We start from the raw sequence: 23,388 nt of genomic DNA, 5'->3' as shown, positions 1-23,388 counted from the left end.
CATTCATAACAGGGGTTGCTTTCTTAGAGACCCACACCTACATTATCTGCAACAGAGAGATGAAAGTTTCAGGTCATGAATGCATAAATTCAGTCATTATAGCAATGCTATTCGTACTCCCTTCTGATCTATTCAGGTGAAATAAAAAAAATAGGGAGCATTACTTTTGCGACACCCCTTGTATATAAAATAAGCACATCTCTATTATGTACTTCAATTTTCAATTGTACCGCTGCATATGACAAAATTTAAATGCTTTATAATAACCGGCAATGGTCAGCGATGGTCAGTGTGATGATAGGACAAAGGTGGGTGCAGCACTTCTATTCCTTAAAACATCAAAAGAAGATACTGACCATTTCATGAAACACAGAGCAGGGATAAGGAGTAATCCATTACAGCTTCCTGAATCCTGGCAAAACGTTGTCCTAAGAGACGTACTGTAAGGAAATCAATGAGATGCACTAGAAATGTTGGATAAAAGAAATTGAAGATCGTGCACACACACAAATTCCAGGTTAACAGAGAACAAAGAAAATACCATGTTGGACTTTGTACGCACATATTGACCTCTGGTGGAACAAATAAAGAATTTGTCAATAAAAGCAAGAGTTCCAATGAAGAGGACAGAGAATAAGAGAGATGGAGAGAGACGCATGCTCATTACTTCATCAGTTTGTCAACCCCAATCTCCACCTTTAACCACCCTTGCTCGATACGTCTAACGACCACTGACAGGCAAAATAATAATTAAATAAAAAACGATTTTGTTATGAAACTGTCTCTGTGTTTGATTGTCAAACGCCTAAAACAAGCTAGAGTGTATATATATCTATTTAGGAGCACGCATCTTTGTAGAAATGCAACAAACATGATTATATATATGTGACAGCGATAAACAGATAAATTATTACAGAAAGAACACACTATACAACATATATATGTCCAACATTGACTCAAAAATGCACAATCCTGCTGTATAACAATGCTGGACCACATATCTTATACAGTATCATTTTGAAAAAGCTTAACACACTGGGCTAGTAAAGTTTATCTCATCCACCATGCTCGTCAGAATTCACACCAACAGACTATTATTTCTTCAAGCATCATTACTACTGATTGCAGACGAAAAAATCTTGCTTAAACAGAGCTGAGAGGGAAAAGATAAGTAATACCAATACGACATGAAAAGAAACTGGAATCTTAGGAAGATCACCACCATTCCAGTAATTATAGAAACAATCGGACTCATGCAAAAGAATTTTAAAAAAATACCTGCCAAATATACCTGGTGAACCAAGTGCAAAAGAGATTCAAGCAATTGCACTTAAAGTGACGGTTAGAATCTTAAAAAGATCTCTCTGTTGAAATACTTCATTCCAGCCAGAACAAAATGATAACAAAATTTTTTTAAAATGCAATAATCGAAAAAAATACGTGTATCCAATTTCTCCTAACAACAAAAACATCTTTTTCACCGAGTAATGTCCTTTATCTTCGTATTTATTCATTTACACACATGTAAAGGCTCGTGTTGGCAACTGAAATAAACAAATATACTAAATTCCTCTTTACACAAAAAAAACAATGTTCCTTGAACACTTTGAGCTTACATTCTTCACAAACTTTGTCTTTCATTGTCTTAAAGTGCCAAATAAAAAGAATTAATATTGTCTTAACAAAGTGTCAAATAAAAAAAATTAATATCGTATAATTTTATCAGTTTTTTACTTGATAGTAACTTTTCCTGGTCAAAAATATCAAATGTTTTTTTGTTTTGTTTTTTTGTCAGAGACATTATCATTTTTTTGCGACTGAAATACATATACTTGTTTCTGTGTTGCAAAGATTGTTGATTTGAATTTCTTTCGATTTGATTAAGAAAGTGACGTTTATACAGATTACAAGTTGAAGACCAACATTATTTTCTTAGCAAACTAATAAAAACTGACATAATTTTCTTAGCAATCTAATAAGAACTAAAATAATTTTATGATCATCTTAATAAAACCTGACATCATTTTCTTGCCAGCCAAATAGAAATCAGCATTATTTTCTTCTCAACTTAATAAAATTGGCATTTCTGGATTCGAACTTGAAACACCCAGCTCGTCAGTTCGTATCAGTAATCACTTTATCACCGCCACCAAGCTAATAATAACTGAAAACAGAAACTACTTTCTTATCAACCTAATAAAAACTAACATTATTTCTCACCATTGTTTCATCTTCTTCTTTGTATAACGTTGATCTCTTTGCTCATCATTTTGCTGACAATTCTTCTATCGATGATTCTGGTGTTGTTCTTTCGGATTTTTCTTGATTCTATAATTATCACCCAAAACATGGTTTTTAGGGTTGTTTTTGATCTTGGCCAGTCTAAGGCTTCTGGTCCTGATCGAATTCCTGTTGTTGTTCTTAAATGTTGTTGTTTTTAAATGTTGTTGTCCTTAAATGTTGTTGTTCTTAAATGTTCCTGAACTTTCTTTTATTCTGTCAAAATTATCCAATCTCTGTTTATCAAAGTCATGTTTCCATTCTTGTTGGGCAGAGTCCTCTGTTGTACCTATCTTTAAAGATGCTGGTGATCGATTTGACCCAACTAAGCATCGTCCTGTCTCCTCTCTGTTATTAGCAAAGGTTTTTGGAACAGCAAGCTTGTTGATTTTCTGGAAAATCTGCGACTCTTTAACGAAATCCATTATGGCCTTTATGGTTTTCATTCAACTGTTGATCTTTTTCTGTTGTATCTGAGTGGATCTGTCATTTTATGGATAATTCAGGTGATGTAGGGCCATTGCACTTAACATTTCAAAGGCGTTTGACTGTGTAGTATTCTAGTCTTCTACATAAACTTCTAGGTGGTGAGGTTCTTGACATTATTATGTCTTTTCTTTCTGATTGATGCATGTGACTGTGTCTCTTCATTCTTTTTTCCTATCAATGCTGGTGTTCCTCTATTTTAGGTCCAACTCTGTTTCTTCACTTTATCAATAGAATATTATTCAGAAAATTAATATCAATGTTGATGCTGCCACTCTCTATTCTGCTACTGCTTCTCGCCCATCTCCCTCGGGTCAGTTGAAATATGCAGCTAATCTAGAAGCTGACTTGGGTTCAGTTGTAGATGGTCGTACGAAATAGTTTGTTTTATTTAATCCTATTAAGACTCAGCTTGTGCTTTTAAATCGTAGGCGTGTCTCTTTTCTTCCTGAGGTTCTCATGGATAACTCTGCTCTTGAGGAACAATCGACTCTGAAATTTCTTGGTCTACCTTTCTCATCAAATCTTTCTTGGAATACATATATTAGATCCATTGCTTTTTCTGCTTCTCGTAAAGTAAGTTCTCCCTATAACTCTAAACACTTTCTCACACCTGAAGTTATTCTTTATCTCTACAAATCTATTATCAGACCATGTCTGAAGTATTGTTGTCATATTTGGGCTGGTAAATTTCTGTTCCCTTTGAGGGTTCTTGATAAATTACAAAAACGTATTTGCGATTTAATTGACCCCATCCTATCTTCTTCTTTGCAACCTCTCTCTCACAGACGTGATACTGCTAGTCTCAGTCTTTTCTATTATGACATGTGTTCTTCAGAATTGTCTGATCTATTTTCTGCTTCTTTTGTTCCAGCTCGTTTAACTGATTGGTTAAATGGTTTCCATCAATCGCTGTTTTTAGATCTTATTGTAATACAGCTTTCTATTCCAGTAGCTTCTTTCATAAAACCACAGGCTTGTGATACTTTCTACCTGCTAACTGTTTTCCCCCTACTTTTAACGTTGGTCTTTTCAAGAATAAGGTCTGTATGCATCCTCTGTCTTTGCAATAAACATTTTTCGTTCTTGTTAGCTCTTTACATTAAGTAGCTTTATGCCTTGTCTGGAGCAATCCCCACCCCCACAAAAAAATCTCAAAGCCAATATTATTATCTTAAATAACCTAATATAAACCCACATTATTACATCACCAACTTAATAAAACTGACATTTTTCTACAAACCTAATCAAAAACTGGCATTTGTTAACTGACCTAATAAAAACTGACATTTGATTATCAACTTTATAATAACTGAGATTAGACATTATTTTTATTAGCGACCTAATAAAAACTTATGTAGGTTTTTATTAGGTTGGTATTCTTTCAATTTATGTAAGTTTTTTTATTAGGTTGCTATTCTTTCAAATAGTATGTTTTATGCAGATTTAATTTTTGTAGGAAAAAGTGTAAAACCTTTAAACTTGTATTATTTTTTTATTCAGAAGTTACAAATGACGATAGATGAATTGTCGGCGTCATCGACAGGCCAGAAAGAAGAGTTATCTGGATGGAAGAACACTTGTGAACGGCTGACAGGAGCTCTCAATCGGAAAGAGAAAGAGATCCAATTGCTAGCTGACAAATGTGGAGATCTGGAAGATGTGGTAAGACCTGAACACATTATCAAACAACTAAGCTGTGTGCCGCCTTTTGGTTAGGAAGAAAGTGTAGTATCTGTTCTGATGCTACACTTAATTTATTCTGTCTTTGATCAGTGAATGAGAAATCCTTCTAAATTAAGACAAATTTTTAGTTTTGTTCCAAACAAAACGGAGCCCATGACGCAGTCGATAGAGGCATTGAATCTCTATGATTCCAGGTGAGCATTGTCTTAAGATAGCGGTTTCAATCCTACCCAAAGCTGGCCAGAGGTTTAGTTGGCCAAAATGTGGTGAGACGACAACAACTATGGAAGGCAGTAATTACTGGGGATACAATTAAGAGACTCAGCATTCCTATCCAGTCACGGTTAATTGCCTTACGAAGGCCAGATGAATAGTTGGCCGAAATATAGTGAAAAAACTGTGAAGATGAGGATAACAGTCTACAAAAAAAAATTTATATAAAGTATGTATATCTATACACAAATAAAGTTGATTTTTTTTTCACTGACATTGTTATTATAAGATTACTTTTTCTATTTGAAAAATATTAAAACGAACTTCTTAATATACTCAGTTATTGTCATGTGAAAAACAATTTCTCGAAAAAGTTACCAATATTGGTTAGCAGCACAGAAACATTGTGAGAAAAACGCTCAAGATGAGAACAGTAGTCCGAAGAATCGGAATAATAAATATTTTATGTATTATAAACAAATTTGGAATCATGATTCAATCTATCATTGAACAATTATGTCCTGACATTTTCCTGCTGTTCAACCATCTTTGCTCAATATCGCTTGAACGAAATTCTCATGATTTATCTGCTGAAAAGGAAATCACAGGAGAGAAAATTGTAAGTAAGAATGTCTTAAATTGGGTTTAATTTACCGGAGAGAGGTGGGAGGGGGCGATAAGGAGAAAAGGCTGATGTCAGTAAGTATTGCGTGTTCATTCCACTTTTATTGGTTGGTGACATTTGGTTTGAAAGAGAAAAAGGTTTTAAGAGAGAAATGTCTTGAGTCATTCCTTAAATTGCTTCTAATTTACTTCAGACAACACTAGTTTCACATGATGAAAATAGCAAATTAAAAAGAAGAAGAAGAAGAAGAAGAAGAAGAAGAAGAAGGATGGGTACAAATGAAGTCACAGATTACAATTATTATTTTATTTCTGAAAGGCGTAGTGTTTGAAAGCTATTACAATGCAGTTTGTGGGAAACACTGTGGACACGAGTCAGTATATAAAAGAATAATGGCAATATTGGCAGAATTTCAATAATTTTCAATTATTATATTTTTATTTATCAACATAATGTACAAGATGGTAGATGTTGATATCCCCAAATTTTCAAGAATAAAATCTCTTCATCAAGGGAAAAAAATGAACATGTGCAACTGTTCATGCGAGGCTTTCCTACATACAATGCTTCAAGCAAATGACAACATCCTCCTCACTTCATATTTATTTATTTTTTTTTTGGTGTTTACTACATTTTACAAACGTTTTGACACAAAAATGGTAACTTTGAAAAATACTTATTTACATCTAAATCTGACTTGTTAGAATTTTGTAAAAAATAATCAATAGATGAAGAATATTTGTATTATTCATATCATTTGCATTCTTGGACTACTGTTCTCATCTTAGGTGTAATTTACACAATGTTTCGGCTGATGCAACCTCCAACCTTGTTCAGGTGTATCTTGTCGAACACAGGAATCTTTCTGATGAGCTCAGAAATCTGCATGGAATTTCAAACGAAACCTTTTATTTAATCCACGGAAGTAGCATGCTCCCATTCCATCAGCCATGGCCAGGTGGAGGTCAATTGTATTCTTCGTAGTACCCGCACTGGGATTGAACCTTCAATCTTCAGAAACATGTCACGTTACATAGTACTTTATACATTACGCTACGGATCTGAAACATTGTGAGAATGATACTGAAGATGAGAACAGTAGCCAGATGAATCCAAATAATATGAATCATTATTTTATTGGAATACTTTGAGATGAGTAATTTGTATATTTATTTATTTATTTGCGGACTGTTATCCTCATCTTCATAGTTTGAATTGCTTTGAAGCCCAAGGTGCAGTTGATAGAAGTGTTGAATATCTACTGTCCAAGGTGAGCATTGTCTGAAGATAGTGGTTTCAATTCTACCCAAAGCAGGCCAGAGGATTAGTTGGCCAAAATCTGGTGAGTGACAACAACTATGGAAGGTAGTAATTATTGAGGATATTGTTTAGAGATTCAGCATTCCTATCTTGTCGGAGTTAATCACCTGAAGAAGGCCAGAGGATAAGTTGGCCAAAATATGATGAAACAACAACTATGAAGATGAGGATAACAGTTCACAAAAAAAAAGGGATAATAATTATTTTATGTCTATTTTTATTGTGGTTTTCTAAATTTTACAAACGTTTCGACACAAAAATGGTAGCTTTGAAAAATATTTATTTACATTAAAATCTGACTTGTTAGAATTTTGTAAAAAAAAATGATCAATAGATGAAGAATATTTATTCTTATTCAGTAAAATATACTTGAATAAGTAAATGCGCTTTGGTTAATACTTTGGTTAATACTTTGGTAAATGTGCTTTGGTTAATACTTTGGTTAATACTTTGGTTAATACTTTGGTAAATGTGCTTTGGTTAATACTTTGGTTAATGTGCTTTGGTTAATACTTTGGTTAATACTTTGGTTAATACTTTGGTAAATGTGCTTTGGTTAATACTTTGGTAAATGTGCTTTGGTTAATACTTTAGTTAATACTTTAGTAAATGTGCTTTGGTTAATACTTTGGTAAATGTGCTTTGGTTAATACTTTGGTAAATGTGCTTTGGTAAATGTGCTTTGGTTAATACTTTGGTAAATGTGCTTTGGTTAATACTTTGGTAAATGTGCTTTGGTTAATACTTTTGTAAATGTGCTTTGGTTAATACTTTGGTAAATGTGCTTTGGTAAATGTGCTTTGGTTAATACTTTGGTAAATGTGCTTTGGTTAATACTTTGGTTAATACTTTGGTAAATGTGCTTTGGTTAATACTTTTGTAAATGTGCTTTGGTTAATACTTTGGTAAATGTGCTTTGGTAAATGTGCTTTGGTAAATGTGCTTTGGTTAATACTTTGGTAAATGTGCTTTGGTTAATCCTTTGGTTAATACTTTGGTAAATGTGCTTTAGTTAATACTTTGGTAAATATGCTTTGGTTAATACTTTGGTTAATACTTTGGTAAATGTGCTTTGGTTAATACTTTGGTAAATGTGCTTTGGTTAATACTTTGGTAAATGTGCTTTGGTAAATGTGCTTTGGTTAATACTTTGGTAAATGTGCTTTGGTTAATACTTTGGTTAATACTTTGGTAAATGTGCTTTGGTTAATACTCTGGTAAATGTGCTTTGGTTAATACTTTGGTTAATACTTTGGAGCCGAATTAATGAAAGTGAATGAATTATTATTTTTGTTAAAGAATGATCAATAGATCAAAGTGACACAGGATATTTTTCTTATTTCTTTATTCAACAAAATATAGTGAATATATAAATGTGACCTCCTGTAATGTTGTGTACTGGGGTCTGTATAACATGAAGGGGAGATGTAAATCGTGTATATATTTATGAGTTTCGTTTAGTTGTGAGAGTATGGGATTATACAATGCCACGTAAAAGTATTGGTTACATTACATTTTTTTCATAACTTTAATTAGGGTTCAAGATTTTACCTAAAATTCGGTCAGTATATTCCTATTACTATTCTAAATTATATTTGGAGTAGTAATTACAAAATCAAAGTTTAGAAAGTTTATATTTAAGGAAAAATATGAATTAACAAACACAAAAGTATTAGATACACTTTTAAAAAATTCTTTTTCTGAAATAAATTTAAATGATTTTTGCTTAGCATGTTGCAATAATGCAAACAAGTTATCACTGACCAATCAGAGAGCTTTATATTAAAATAATCTTATAAAATTCTTCCAGTTTGGGCTCACTCCTTCAAAGTCAATCAGCTCATTTATAAAAATGCCTAAAACTAAAGAGTTGTCAATAAACATTCGTCAAAAAATCATTGATAAGCACAAAGAAGGAAAAGGGTATCGAATAATATCAAGGGAACTTAATCTACCAATTAGTACAGTTGGAAACGTTATTAGAAAGTTTAAAAACCCTGGTGAAGCTGTTGCAAATCTTCCAAGATGTGGCCGGCCAACGAAAAAAAATCAAGGTGGGTAAGCAGAAAGGTACAAAAAAAACTTTTCTTACTCGTGGTGAAATTCAAACCGACCTCAGAGAAGCTGGTATTAATGTGAGCAAGGATACAATCAGTAGAGTTCTTAATCGTGCAGGTTTTGTATCAAAGTTCCCAAGAAAAGTTCTATTATTGAAGCTTAAGCATGTCCGATCATGTTTGCTTATTCCTACATTTGATAGGCGTTGTACTCCTTGCTCATCTGGGTGCTTCAGACCAATTTGACTTCTCCTCTCTGTCTGCCTCCTCAAGCTCTAAACATTCACTAATTTCCATGTATCATCAAAAAGACTATTTCGTTCTCTAAATGACGTCATTACTATACGTCATGAAGATAATCACCTGATGTTTTTACATGTCATTATTTCTAAAGTGTCAACAACTAAATTGTTATGATAACATTTTTAAGTTACATTCATAAATTAGTGCAAATAAATATTTATTCTAAATATTTTTTATTATTCTAAAACATATTTTAGCTGATAAAACTTTTTGGCTTGAATAATCATAATAATCGTCAACTAAGCACCTTTCAGCGTTGCCCAGTCAATATCTAACACTCCGATCTTGTTCGGATGTGTCACGTCCTTTGGTTATTACTTCAGAACAGAACCAAATTCAATCAGCAGAATTTATTATCATTTATTAAAATAACAAATTCAAAAAGAAAATTTATTACTTTTTTTTTACATTTATTCAAATTTTTTTACATTCATTCAAATTTTTTTACATTCATTCAATTTTTTTTTACATTTATTCAAATTAAACAAAGCATATTCCTACTGAAGTTCAAAAGACTCTCTTGCACAAAATTATTCATAAAAATAACTCCCTTGCACAAAATTATTCATAAAAATAATTCCCTTACACAAAATTATTCATAAAAATAATTCCCTTGCACAAAATTATTCTTAAAAATAACTTAAAACTTAAAAAGTTGCCATGAAAACGTAAAAATAATAAGAAAAGCACATAATAATAAAATACTAAATGAGAGTAGTAGAGAAAAAATTAATAACAAATTGCATCAAAAGTGACTAATATAGCAACAATAAAAATAATACAAAGGAGAACAAAAATATCATCACTAGAAATAGCAATATAACCTGAACCTGAACAGCAATCATCCGAATAGAAATTCAAAAGTTAATGAAGAGAAATATTGTAATTGTAGAATTTATTTATTTATTTATTTTTTTTTTTTTACTCACGTTCACCCCTAACAAGGCATATCATCACTTGGATGTAAGGGACCACGCCTAGGAAAGATTAACAAGATGTTGGTTTATGCTAGAAAGACCTCATCCTGTCTTGACAGAATTCAAAATAGACTTCGTAGCCTATTGGGGGGGGGGGCTTTTCTCTTCCCTGCAACTTCTTTCCCGTAGAAGAGACGTTACGAGCCTGTCTCTGTTTTATTGTTATTTTCAGGGCAAGTGCTCACCCGAGCTCCAATCTATGGTCCCTCCTCCTAACTTTCACAAAAAACACTCGTCTATCTGAAACCACTATCAATGATTTCCTCCACTATATCTGTGCCTAAACCTAAATGTAGATTCCATGAACAAAGCTTCTTTCTTAGAACTTCACGCCTGTGCAACTCCGTTTTCCTGCTTTCTGACTGACTACAATATGGTCGTCTTCAAGTCCAACGTGAACAAATTCTTGATGAGCCTTCCCCTTAAGTAATCTAATTTACCAAATTTCCACTACTGACGATTACTACAATATTTTGACTACTGTACACTCATTACCGCTTATCCTTGGGTGGTCTGTGGGCCTTGATAAATGGTGAGTCCTTTGTAAAAAAAAAATGTTACATTTAAACTTCTGCATATCAGTACAGTAAGGGAAGCAAGTAGCAGGAAGGAATTCCAAAGTCTAGCTGTTCAAGGGAAGAAGCTATTAGAGTAGAAAACTTTCTAGCATTTAGAGACCTCAACAGTGAAGGGGTGTGATTTTGTTGCTAAACGGGATATGTTACATCGAGAGGGCACAAATGCAACGAGTTCATCAGAGCACATTCCATTAAAATATTTGTAAAAAATTTAGTAAACAGTAAAAGTGAAATAACAAAAAACTGTTTATCTATCTATACACATATAAAAGCCAGATTTTTTTGTCACACTAACATTGATATTAAAAGCTTAAATTTAGTAAACAGTAAAAGTGAAATAACAAAAAACTGTTTATCTATCTATACACATATAAAAGCCAGATTTTTTTGTCACACTAACATTGATATTAAAAGCTTAAATTTCTCATTAAAGGTTATTAAAATAATCTCCTTAATATACTCAGTCATGGATATATGAGCGACTACATAATAGTTAACTAATTTACATATTCCTTTGCAAAACGAACTTTAATACATTATTCATTTTTATTGTTTCTTATTAGATGATTAGTTCAATTTAACTATTACGCTCAGTTCTATTTATGTATATTTTCTACATTGCGCATAATTGTCTAGCATTTAGAATGAAAAAGTTGTAGCACATGTACGATAAAAGTGATCTTGTCTGTGTGTGTGTGGAATAGTTTCTACCAATCTACTCTCTCACTTTTTGTTCCACGGACTTAAAACTTGATATACAGGGAATTTGGACCTGTGGAACAAATTCGATTTAGCTTTTAGCCGGTAAAAATAGCTGCTAGGGGATTAAAATTGAAAAAAAATTGAAATTGGCAAGAGTAAGTTATTGTTACTTCTGTGCATGCGCAAATATACATTTATATGTTAAAGTCGTTTAATTTTTAATGTTTTCTTATCTATCTGTTGATAGCTCTAACAGTAATGACTAAAGCTGGGATGCAAAATGTTTTGGTTTCGAGTCTAGCTGATGTCATCCAAGTCAGTCCTTTTTTTTACGCTTGAAATCATTAATACATATTGGGTACGATATAATAATCAATAGAGAATTAGTTCTATAATAATAAATACGAAGTTTGCATGAATTAAAATATCATATTTACGAGTATATCACGACTGGGTCACGCTGGGGGAAAAGGATAACACTATATATTCGGTACAGTATAATAATTAATGGAGTATTGGCGCTATAATAATAAATACGAAATATGCATGAATTAAAATATATTTACACATATTTTACAATGGGGCAACGCCAGGTATCCTGCTAGTATAAAAATAACCTTGTCTGTGTGCTTGTGAAATGATTTCTACCAATTTACTCTCTCAATTTTAGTCAACAGACTTGAAACTTGATATATAGGGGATCTGGACTTGTAGAACAAATTCGATTTGTTTTAGTTGGTAAAAATAGCTGCTAAAGGGTCAAAAATGAAAAATTGGAACTTGGCATTTGTGAGTCGACTTAAAGTGCTCCAGCTATACATTTACCCATTTAAGTTGGTTATTTTTTTACATTTTGTTATCCATCTGTTGTTAGCTCCGATGACAAAGAATAATGCTGGAGTGTTAAATGTTTTGGTTTCGATTCTAGCCTATGGCTCTCAAGTCATATATATATTTTTATTTTTGAAATCACTATTGTATATTGGGTACAATATAATAATCAATAGAGAAATCGTTTTATATAAATACGAAATCTGCATGAATTAAAATATCATATTTATTGTAAACTGGGCAACGCCGGATGACATGCTAGTAAGGAATAAAATTTACTTCAGGATAAAAATGCATGAAAAAAATGAAATTATTAACTAAAATCAGCAAAACTAATGAAGACGTGAAAAAATATGTTAATCACGTACGTATTAAGATAAGCTAGACTATTAATTAGTGCAAAAAAAATTTGCCAATTATTGTGTCAATAGAATCTGATGTATTAATTTATATATCACTATTAAATCTTTAATGGTTGTTATGTAAATAAGCAAACGATGTAGAAAGAGAAGAGAGAGAAAATGAGAGAGAGGGTTTATTGTGCGATTACAATGAGAGAGAGAGAGAGAGAGAGTAGATACAGAAAGAGGAAAGAAGAGAGAAAGAAAGGGGGGAATAGAAAGAGTGTCTATTATGACATTCTGAAATTCTTCACCTTTGTAATGGAAGGATGTAATCAATTCAAAGAGATAGAAAAAAAGAGACACGGAAGAGAGAGAGAGAGACAGACAGACAGACAGACAGACAGACAGAGAGAGATAGAGAAAGAAAGATAAAAGAGAATGAAAAGAGAGAGCATCTATTATGACATTATAATGAGAGAGAGAGTGGAGGGAAATAGAGGCAAGAGGCGAAAGATGAAGAAAAAGAGAGGAGGAAGAGGAGAGAGACAAGAAAAATGAGAAGAGAAGAGGAATAGCGAGAGGATCCATTATGACATCCCAATGTATTCTGACTTTGTGAAATCCTTTGACTTTGTAGTCCTTGTAAAATCATGATTATCAACCAATGTCAAGGTAAAGAAATTATCTGTTTAATAATATATTAAACGTAACCATGACTTTTTACATCACAACCGATTTATTTTCATTGATTTCATCCAAAACTTCATAAATTATAACATATCTTTTAAGCCATTCTTGGTTAACTACAAAAAAATAAGTCTAACTATTCCCAAATTATTATTGCCATTAATATTCATATAGAGAGGTATTATTATTATTATTGTTGTTGTTGTTGTTGTTGTTGTTCTTCTTCTTCTTCTTCTTCTTCTTATTATTATTATTATTATTATTATTATTATTATTATTCCATTAACTTCATAGTGTTGTGATGTTTTACACCGTTTTTCCCCCTTAAGAGCAAGCTCTTACACCAAAGCTAGCGAGGATAGTCAAAGAGTCTATTAGATGGAAAGCACCTGGCATAGGGCGTTTGTTGAGCCAAGTAGAACTGACTTCTGGAGTACGGTGATGTTGTATCTGATTCCCAGGGAGTTCAGCTGTTTCATAAGATCATCAGGAATTGAGCCAAGTGCACGTATGATTATTGGCACGATGGAAGTTTTTTTATTTCACAATCTAGCAATCTCCACCCTCAATTTCTGATAGTTCCGTATTTTTTTGTTTTTCTTGCCTTTAAAGTTAATGTCGATTGGGCAAGCACATCAATAATTTTCCATTCATTGGTCTTTTTGTTCACAACTACAATATCTGGTTTCCTGTGAATTATCTTTCGGTCGCACTGAATCATGAAATTCCTGATAATCTTAACATCCTCATTTTCCACTACCCCTTCTGAGTGATGTTGGTACCACTTGGATTCCAAACTTTTGACACAAACTCCAGTGCAGATTTGTACAAACTTTGTTATGGCGACATTTGTATTCTTTTTATATAGAACACGCACTAACAATGTATGACACTGTTTCAAGAGATATACCACACAATCTGTACTTATCAGAACAGTCCTTCTTATAGATGTTTTTATTTATTGCATTGTCTGTTCCTGAGCAGCAAATCTAAGATTTTCTGTTTCTCTTTTCAAGTCATCTTTACACATAAAATTCCACATATCCAGACAGTTTTGTGTCTTTGTATCTTGCTTAAACTGACCATGAAGTTTCGTTCTTAACAACTCAGTCAACTTTTCTGCTTCGATTTTTTTCTTGTAATAATAATAATAATAATAATAATTATTATTATTATTATTATTATTATTATTAATTCACTCACTAGGAGTTCTCACACAGGTCATCATCAAAGATTGCTCACTGATAACAACTGATGGTGTTTCCTGGAGTCTTGGTGACAACAAGTCTCCCCAGATTTCGAGTATTCTTCAGCTCTTTCAATAACCTTTGCAAATAAATTTGCGTCTCGCAATAGCCATCTACCATTGATTTCTCATTGGCAATGACGATTGATCTTCATTGGAATTTGGGTAGCAATAAACGTTCCTAAAGACCCAGTCTCCTCTGCACCTATCCAGTGGAGGTCTGGTAAATGCTTTCATCCTCGTTTTTTCCATCCTTGACCCTTCAACTATTTGGGAGGGAGGCTGGAGGGGTGAGGAAAAGTAAAAGAGATTCATTATTTTGTCATATAATTTGCATACATGTTTGTGGTATGTAGAGACACACTATGTAAATTAAATATTAACACTGGGAAAAAGTAGAGTCACTCTTTAAATGCTCATAGAGACATTAACAGTCAATAAAGTGTTTGAATCAGCATAGAGTGAGAGGGGCGATAAAAATACATAGACAGCTAAATATGTGACTTATTCAGTTAATCATCATCATTATCATCAACAACAATGATGATGATCATCATCATTGTTGTTATCATAATCATCACCATCGTTGTCTTCATCATCACCATCGTCATCATCATTATCACTGTCACTGTCTTCATCATAATCACTGTCATCATCATCATGTCATCATCATCATCGTCTTCATCATTATCATCATCACCACTATCGTCGTCCTCATCATCATCATCATCATCGTCGTCGTCGTCATCATCGTCATCGTCATCATGTTTAACATGCTGACATGTGTGGAAGTCATGGTTAACTAGAACAATTAAAATAGAATTCTTTCAAACATAACTCAATCCCTGAACTGATGTATATTTTAGTATGTATTCTGTGTAATTAAAATATATAGGACAAAATAGGGAAACGATTTAGTATAATAATAATAGAGATATTCTTTGAAAGTGGTGCCTCATGCAACTTTCAACAAACTAACCCTTCCTCAAAAAGAGGATGTAAAGTTTGAGAGGATGGATTTCCCAGAACTGAATATAACCATACTGCTGGACTGATTGTCGAGAATGTATCCTGGTGCAAGAATATATGACTGGTATAAACAACACCTACACCCGATAGCCAGTTCGATAGGATTCTGGCCCAAATCTTTAACGCCGTGTTTAGGTGGGTTTCTACTAGTATTTTGTTTTATTTTGGAATTTTGAGCAATTATCGGGACTTCAAAGATGTAAGAGACACATATTGGCCAATTTTTTCTTGTTCTCACGTAACACTTGACACTACTTGCTTTTTGAGCCGAATAAATGTTTTAAAGTATGTGAAAACACTAAAAACTTATCCAAGTAGGTAGAAGAGTAACTTATCTTACTTTTGATAACATTTATTTGTTATATATTTGCTTTCTGACTACTTTGTATTTTTTTAGCACTATTTGTTTTTCGAACTGAATAAACGCTTAAAGATAAGTTTAAACACTAAAAAGTTATCCAGCTTGGTTAGAAAAGTAAATTGTCCTGCCTTTTTTTTTTCTTTTTTATTACATTTTCACCCCAAACAAGACAAATTGCCACTTTGGTGTAGGGGGCTACTATCAGGGGCAGCAACTACTGGGGTACTATGTAGAGATTTGGGCAGCAAGATGTCGGTTCACGTTACACTTGAACTTCTGCATGTCAGTACAGTTAGGGAAGCAGGGACCTGGAATGGAATTCCAGAGTCTAGCGGTTCTGGGGAAGAAACTATTGGAGTAGGAAGATCTTTTACATCTAGGGATCTCTATTGTGTGGGAGTGGGATTTAGCTGCCTGTCGGGTTTGTCGAGGGTGTCTACATCGTGGGGGCACAAGTGTCTGCAGGTCGCCAGAGCATTCACCATTAAAATACTTGTAGAACAGGCAGAGGGATGCAACATTTCGTCGATGGGATAGAGACTGAAGCTTAGATGCCAGTTCAGGGCCTATCAGATTGGTGACTCTCTTTTGAACCTTGTCTAGGAGCAAGAGACTAGTAGCAGATGCACCAGCCGAAATGTGACAGCAATGCTCCATACATGGGCGAATGGTGGGCTTATAGAGGTACAGGATACTTTCAGGTGTCAGTAATTTTCTAGCACGGTAGAGAGAGCCTACCTTCTTCGCATCGACCCTGGCAATGCTTTCAATGTAATTGTTCCAATTCATGTTTCCTGTGAACGTTAGGCCGAGGAGTTTGAAAGATGTACTCTCAGATAAAGAGTCACTAACCATTGCTATTGGTGGCAGAGAAGGTTTCTTGTAATTATTGAAGGAAACCAGTTTAGTCTTGGCAGCATTGAATGTGACCATCCATTTTTGTCCCCATTCCACTACAGATTGGAGGTCATCCTCTAGTGTTTTTGCCATTTCTTTAGATATGTGCTCATTAATTTTCCTATCATGCCTGTTAGAGTGTGGTGTCATCAACATATATACCCATCTCAGAGGCAATTTTGTCGGGGAGGTCATTTATGAATATTAGGAACAATAGAGGCCCAAGGATAGACCCCTGGGGCACTCCCGCATTTATATCATATTGTTTACATGTACAACCATTGAGGACAACCTGGATTTTTCTCTTATCTAAGAAGGATTTAATTATGTTAAGTATTCTACCAGTGATACCGTATGATCTGATTTTCCTGAGAAGACCTTCATGCCATACGCTGTACTGCTCTACCCTCCCCTGCTTTGTCCAGTGAATGGTATATATGTTCAGAGATTACAGGGAGGATATCTGCTGTGGAACGGGCTTATCTAAATCCATATTGTTGGTCAGTCAGAAGTTTAGCATCTGTAAGGTGATGGATTAGAGCATGGTTAATTATGGTCTCAAATATTTTGGCAAAAAGTGGGAGGAGGCTAATGGGGCGATAATTTGATGGGTCAGTTCTTTCGCCAGAATTCCTGAATACTGGTACCACAGAAGCAGTTTTCCAACAGCCCGGAAAGCAAGATTCATTAAGGCATTTGTTGTAGAGTTTGGAGAGAACTGGAGCTACTTCGGCTGAGCACTTTTTTAATAAAACAGCTGGGATGAGATTGGCTCCACATGCTTTTGAAGTATCAAGATTTTTTATGATAGCATGCACCTGAGCAGATGTGATTTTCAGATCGTCTAGCGTGGTATCTGTCCACAAAGGAAAGTCAGGTAAGGGGTGGTTGGAGGGTCCAGTGTGGAGTTTGAGGCAAACCGACTGGCAAGCATGTTAGCCTTTTCGGTTGCTGAGTGATTGTTGGTTAGTGGGGGAATTGTTGATTGCCCATTATTTACTACACTGTTGTAGATTTTCCAGAAGTCTCAAGTTCCTAATTTTTGTGCTTCAATGCATTTTTTAGTAGTTTCAGTAAATTCTCTCTTAACTGTCGCTATTTCTTTCTTAACGTTACTTCTAGCTTCTATATACTTCTGTTTGTTTGAACTGGACTTATGTCGGTTAAATTTGCGGTATGAATGGTGCCTTGGAGCAATGGCAGTTGCGCAAGGAAAAGTAAACCATTGGGGAGAGTGGGAACATATGCTTCAATTGCCGTTTTGAACCATTCAGTGGTCTCATTTGCGCACTGTTCAGTAGAAAGAGAAAAAATATTTCCCCATAGGGCATCTCTGATAGCTTCCCAGTCAGCCTTCTTATAATATCTCGTTGTTTTGAGCACTGGCTCTTCAGTTTTGGGTCTAGAGTTTAGGGCAATTTCGACCATTATCACTGCATTATCAGCGTTCCTGAGTGGATTGTCAGCATTTGTTATACAATCAACGAGAACTATGGTCAGAAACAGATCTAGAAGTGATGCGTGTTGTTCTTGCTGGTCAGGGAAACGGGTTGGAAACGTAAGCATTTGTGATAGGGAGTGAGATATAGAGAAGCTATATATTGTGCTGCCCGCTGAATCTGTGTAAGTAGAGAATCCAAGCCAGTTTTTGTGGTGGATATTAAAGTCACCAAATACATGTACTTGTGCGCTAGTGTTGAGGGAGAGTGCTGTGTCTATGCTGTCAGAGACTTTTTTTTATTATAGTGCAGTCCTGGGTCGAGGGAGAACGGTAGAGAAAATAAAAGTAGCTAATGTTATGTTGCATGTTTAGTCTAAAGCACATAAAAGCTTGATCGTCTGATTCTAGGTTTGCACCTCTAGTCAAGGGGAAGGTGTTACAAATGTAGACTCCAAGTCCATGCATATGTCTGTCAGAATCCTTATGGCAGAGTGGGAGATATCCAGGCATGTTAAAGTAGTTAGAGGGAATGGAGGAGTGTAGGTTAGTCTCACTTAGTGCTAAGATATCCGGGGTATTTGCCTTTGATGACATTTATTTGTTTTTCACCACTTTTTCAAAACAAGAGTTATGGTATGTAATCATCTGGTCCCACCCCGTCCTCTCATGCCTATCCCGTTTTTCTAGTAGACAGGGGATAAATAATGCTCCTCAACACAATCCACACTTTTAATGGCTTCTGCTTAACCCCATCAGCCCCCATGTCGAACGTATTAGCCATCTTTTAAAATGTTTGTAAGTAGTATATCTGGAGCAATACAAGTTTAGGAGTCACATTTCAAATGGGTTACAACAATGAAACACTGGTTGGCTGGCAAATGACCTTGACCTTGAGGAAGATGAGCAAAATTTTCAATAAAAAATAAACAATGACCGAAGGGGTTAGTTAATTTGTTGAAATGTAATTTTATACTTTTGAAAACAAATAATGCAAAGTGTAGTATCTGTTCTCATACTACACTTCATATTTCCTGTCATCGGTCAATGAAGAAGAAATCCTCCTAGACTGAGGTAATTTTATCTTAATTCAGAGTGTCCCTTTTTGAGGAGTTAGATTTTTCCACCACATTAAAAAAAAACAATTATATATATATATATATATATATATATATATATATATATATATATATAGCTCTGTGTGTGTGTGTGTGTGTGTGTGTGTGTGTGTGTGTGTGTGTGTGTGTGTGTGTGTGTGTGTGTGTGTGGTCATGAATAGGCTCCTATATGGTTGACTATTCTAAAAAACTGATTGCATATAATGATAGAAGATATATCGAGACACAGGGATGGGTATGTTTGATCTGGGAGAACGGTGGTTCATTAAAATTGTGGGGTCTGTGTTCACACCTGGTCCACAAAGTATGGAAATAAAAAATTCAAAAATTAAAAAAAAAACGTTTACAAGTGTTTTTGATATAGATGTACATAAGAATACTTTGATAAGTATGTTTAAACTTAAATAGGGATAGTATAATAAAATTGTGGGGTCTGAGTTCGCACCTGGCCTCCATGGAATGGAAATAGGCATAAACATAATTATGTTTCAGTTTGAAGAAATATGGTATAATAAAATTATGGGGTGTTCGTTCGCGCCTGACCTCCATAGAATGGAAATATGTCACAAAGTTTAACAAGGTTTTTTAATATAGATCCACAGAATATTGTGATAAGTGTTTCAGTGTGAACAGGTATGGTATAATAAATTATGGGGTTTATCTATTTTATTTTTACTTTCATCATATTTTGCTTTTGTTTTGATACTCCCAAATTCGGAGCTATCTCTTTACAACCCTTCCTTTTCATAACCTATCACACTTTCATAAATCAGAGTCAATTTTCTGCAGGCTGTTTTTGAACCCAGTCATCGACGGGTACTTTTGCTAGTATATATATATATATATATATATATATATATATATATATATATATATATATATACATATATATATATATATATATATATATATATATATATATATATACAGTTGTGCGCAAAAATATTCGACCCCTGTCTAAATTTTCTTGTTTCGTTGAATCTATACTTCAAAAATCTTCATAACGCCTTTTAACGGCTAATTAAGAATAAATTGTATATTTTTCAACAATAAATGAGGAAAAGTAATTCGAGATTAATAATATATATCAATTTATTTACAAAAAATATAAATATGGATGTTACAAAAATATTCGCCCCCTTTAATTTAAAGTTTAAATAAAAGCGTCATTAAGTTTATTATTTTAGTCTGACCTTGAATTTATTTCCTATAAATAATATTTATGACTCTACTGAATCTAAAATCAGTTCAAATTGAACTTCAATGCCATATTAAATGATTGAATAATTGTTTCAAGTAAAAAAAAATTATTTTTTAACGTCAACAAATCTGCAACTATGACAAAGAACAAAGAGTACTCTGAAGACATTAAAAAGAAAGTAATCGATGCCTACCAGTCTGGAGAAGGTTATAAAAAAATTTCCATACGTTTTTCTATACCACGGTCGACTATTATGTCCATTATCAAAAAATGGAAAGTAAAAGGGATTGTATCAAGTCTTCCAAGATCAGGTCGTCCAAGAAAAATTACAACACGTGGGGCTAGGAAAATTGTTAGACAAGTTTCAATAGACTCTAAATCTAACCTAAAGGACGTGCAGAACGATTTGAAGAATGCTGGCTCAGACACTTGTCAACTATTTGTAGGGCATTAAATCGTGCCGGATTGCATGGACGTATTGCCAGAAGGAAGCCCTTACTTTCCAAAGCTCATCAAAAGGCTCGATTAAATTTTGCAAAAAAAGTTCCTAGAAATGCCTATTGATTACTGGAATAATATAATTTGGTCAGACGAAACGAAAATGGAACTATTTGGACGCAACCAGCAACGCTATGTTTGGCGAAAAGAAAATACTGCTTATAATGTGAAGAATACCGTTCCAACCGTTAAGCATGGAGGTGGATCAATCATGGTGTGGGGCTGTTTCAGTATAAATGGAACTGGAAGATTAACCATAATCGATGAAAGAATGGATTCAGTAAAATATCAGTCCATACTGAAAGAAAATCTTGTTCCGTCTGCGAACCAGTTGGGGCATGGAAGGAGGTATACCTTTCAACAGGACAACGATCCTAAACACACTTCAAAGAGCACTAAGGCATGGTTAAAGAATAATAACGTGAAAGTTCAAGAATGGCCTTCCCAGTCTCCAGATCTAAATCCGATTGAGCATTATGGCATGATTTAAAAATTGCGGTACATAAAAGAAAACCATCTAATTTGATTGAATAAAAACAGTACTGTCAAGAAGAGTGGCTTAAAATTTAAGTGGACAGATGTAGAAGTCTCGTTAGATGTTATAGGAAACGTTTACTTGCAGTAATCAAGGTCAAAGGAGCTTCAACCAAGTATTAATGAAAAGGGGGTCGAATACTTTTGCAACATCCATATTTTTATTTTTGTAAATAAATTTATTTATATTATCAAGCACTAATTACTTTTTATTATTTTTTGTTGAAAACTATACAGTTTATTCGAACTTAGTCGTTAAAGAAGGTTTTAAAGATTATTGAAGTATCCATTCAAAGAAATAAGACAAGTTTGGTAGGGGTCGAATACTTTTGCGCACAACTGTATATATATATGTATAAGGAATGTAAAAAATACCAGCGGTGGTTGACGTTATGTTTTGATAAAAATAGAAAAACCGAATGAAATTATTAAAATAGTCAATGTTTCGTCCTTATTTCTGAGGACATCTTCAGGATAATTGAAGTAAAAATGCAAGAAAAGAAAAAGTCATAGATCGTACGAAAAAGAGGACATTTTTTTAATCCTACCCATGTTCGGAAGGACAAATATACGCACACATATGTTTGTCCTTCCTGACATGGGTAGGATTCAAAAAATGTCCTCTTTTTCGTACGATATATGACTTTTTCTTTTCTTGCATTTTTACTTCAATTATCCTGAAGATGTCCTCTGAAATAAGGACAAAACATTGACTATTTTAATAATTTCATTTCGGTTTTTCTATTTTTCTTAAAACATATATATATATATATATATATATATATATATATATATATATTTTGTGTACAGAAAGTTGTTAGATGAGATAAATCATTGGTACCATCGGTTTCAAGCCCGATAATAAGGACCGTTTAAGGTATCCTTATCAAGCTCTCTTCAGCCAATATTCGTCTATTTTATAACCGGAAGTGTGAAATATATATATATACCTCGCGAGTTCACGTTTAAATCTCGTTTTGTTAAATTCCCCGCTTTTATTTATCGGATGATGATGATTTCATTAACTTTAAACGTTGAATTATTTAAATTTAAAATCAAATTTCTAAAATAAGTTTCCCTTATATAAATCGATTTTAATACACACACACACACACACACATATATATATATATATATATATATATATATATATATATATATATATACATATATATATATATACATATATATATATATATAAATTATTAAATTGATAAATAAATCTATGTATGCCAACATATAGTTTTGTCTTGTCTATAATTGCTATTATATATACATATATATACATAACTATCCTCGTAGAGACAATCTCATTAGTCATTATCCTTTCATTACATTACATTATCCTCAAATGCCTTTAGCCTTGATAAGTGGTAATTTATTAATATGTTCCAAAAATCTAAAAAATAAGAAAGCTTCTCTTGAATCAATTATAAGTTATCTCCCTTGAACTATACTGACCCTGGTGAGAAATTCATCTTCAAGTTTTGGAGTACTAAAAGTTATCATTTAAAAAGGTGAATCAGAAGAACAGGAATAGATAACTCTTTTACCTATACGAAGAGTGTGGGGGATGCTAAAAATATTTCAGAGCAATCAAAACATTAATTACCATGATAAAACTGTTTATGCAATTGAAATATTTAAAAAAAATTTTTTTTAATGAAGCAGAAGCACAGGCGACTCAAAGTCTGCAGTAAATGGTGTTCGATAAATTTTTTTTTAATTACTAATCAAGGCACAGTGCTACTTTGATGTAAGGGGTTATCATCAGGAACATAAGTTGCAGGGACACTATGAAGGGAGTTGAGCAACAAGATGTTTGTTCACATTACACTTGAACTTCTGGATGTCAGTACAGTTGAGGGAAGCAAGAACCCGAAAAGGAATTCCAAAGCCTAGCAATTCTGAGGAAGAAACTATTAGAGTAGAAGACTTTCTTACATCTAGGAATCTCTATTGTGTAGGGTGGGACTT

The 23,388-nt window shown here is 33.6% G+C and overlaps 1 protein-coding gene across 5 annotated transcripts in view; it reads left to right on the top strand.

The window, feature by feature from the left end:
* Window positions 1–23,388, top strand: part of LOC145246619 (uncharacterized) — a 538,839-nt gene that overhangs the window by 216,615 nt on the left and 298,836 nt on the right. For all 5 annotated transcript variants that reach the window (XM_080108293.1, XM_080108292.1, XM_080108291.1 and 2 more), the window contains exon 14: window positions 4,270–4,431. In XM_080108293.1, the coding sequence (XP_079964419.1) occupies window positions 4,270–4,431 (162 nt within the window). The remainder of the gene's footprint in view (window positions 1–4,269; window positions 4,432–23,388) is intronic.

The sequence above is a fragment of the Euprymna scolopes genome, chromosome 24 (genome assembly GCF_053919585.1).
Source record: "Euprymna scolopes isolate OS-2025 chromosome 24, ASM5391958v1, whole genome shotgun sequence".
Lineage (NCBI taxonomy): Eukaryota > Metazoa > Mollusca > Cephalopoda > Sepiida > Sepiolidae > Euprymna > Euprymna scolopes.
Note: the sequence above shows the minus strand (reverse complement) of the source record. Positions and strands in the feature narration are given on the sequence as shown.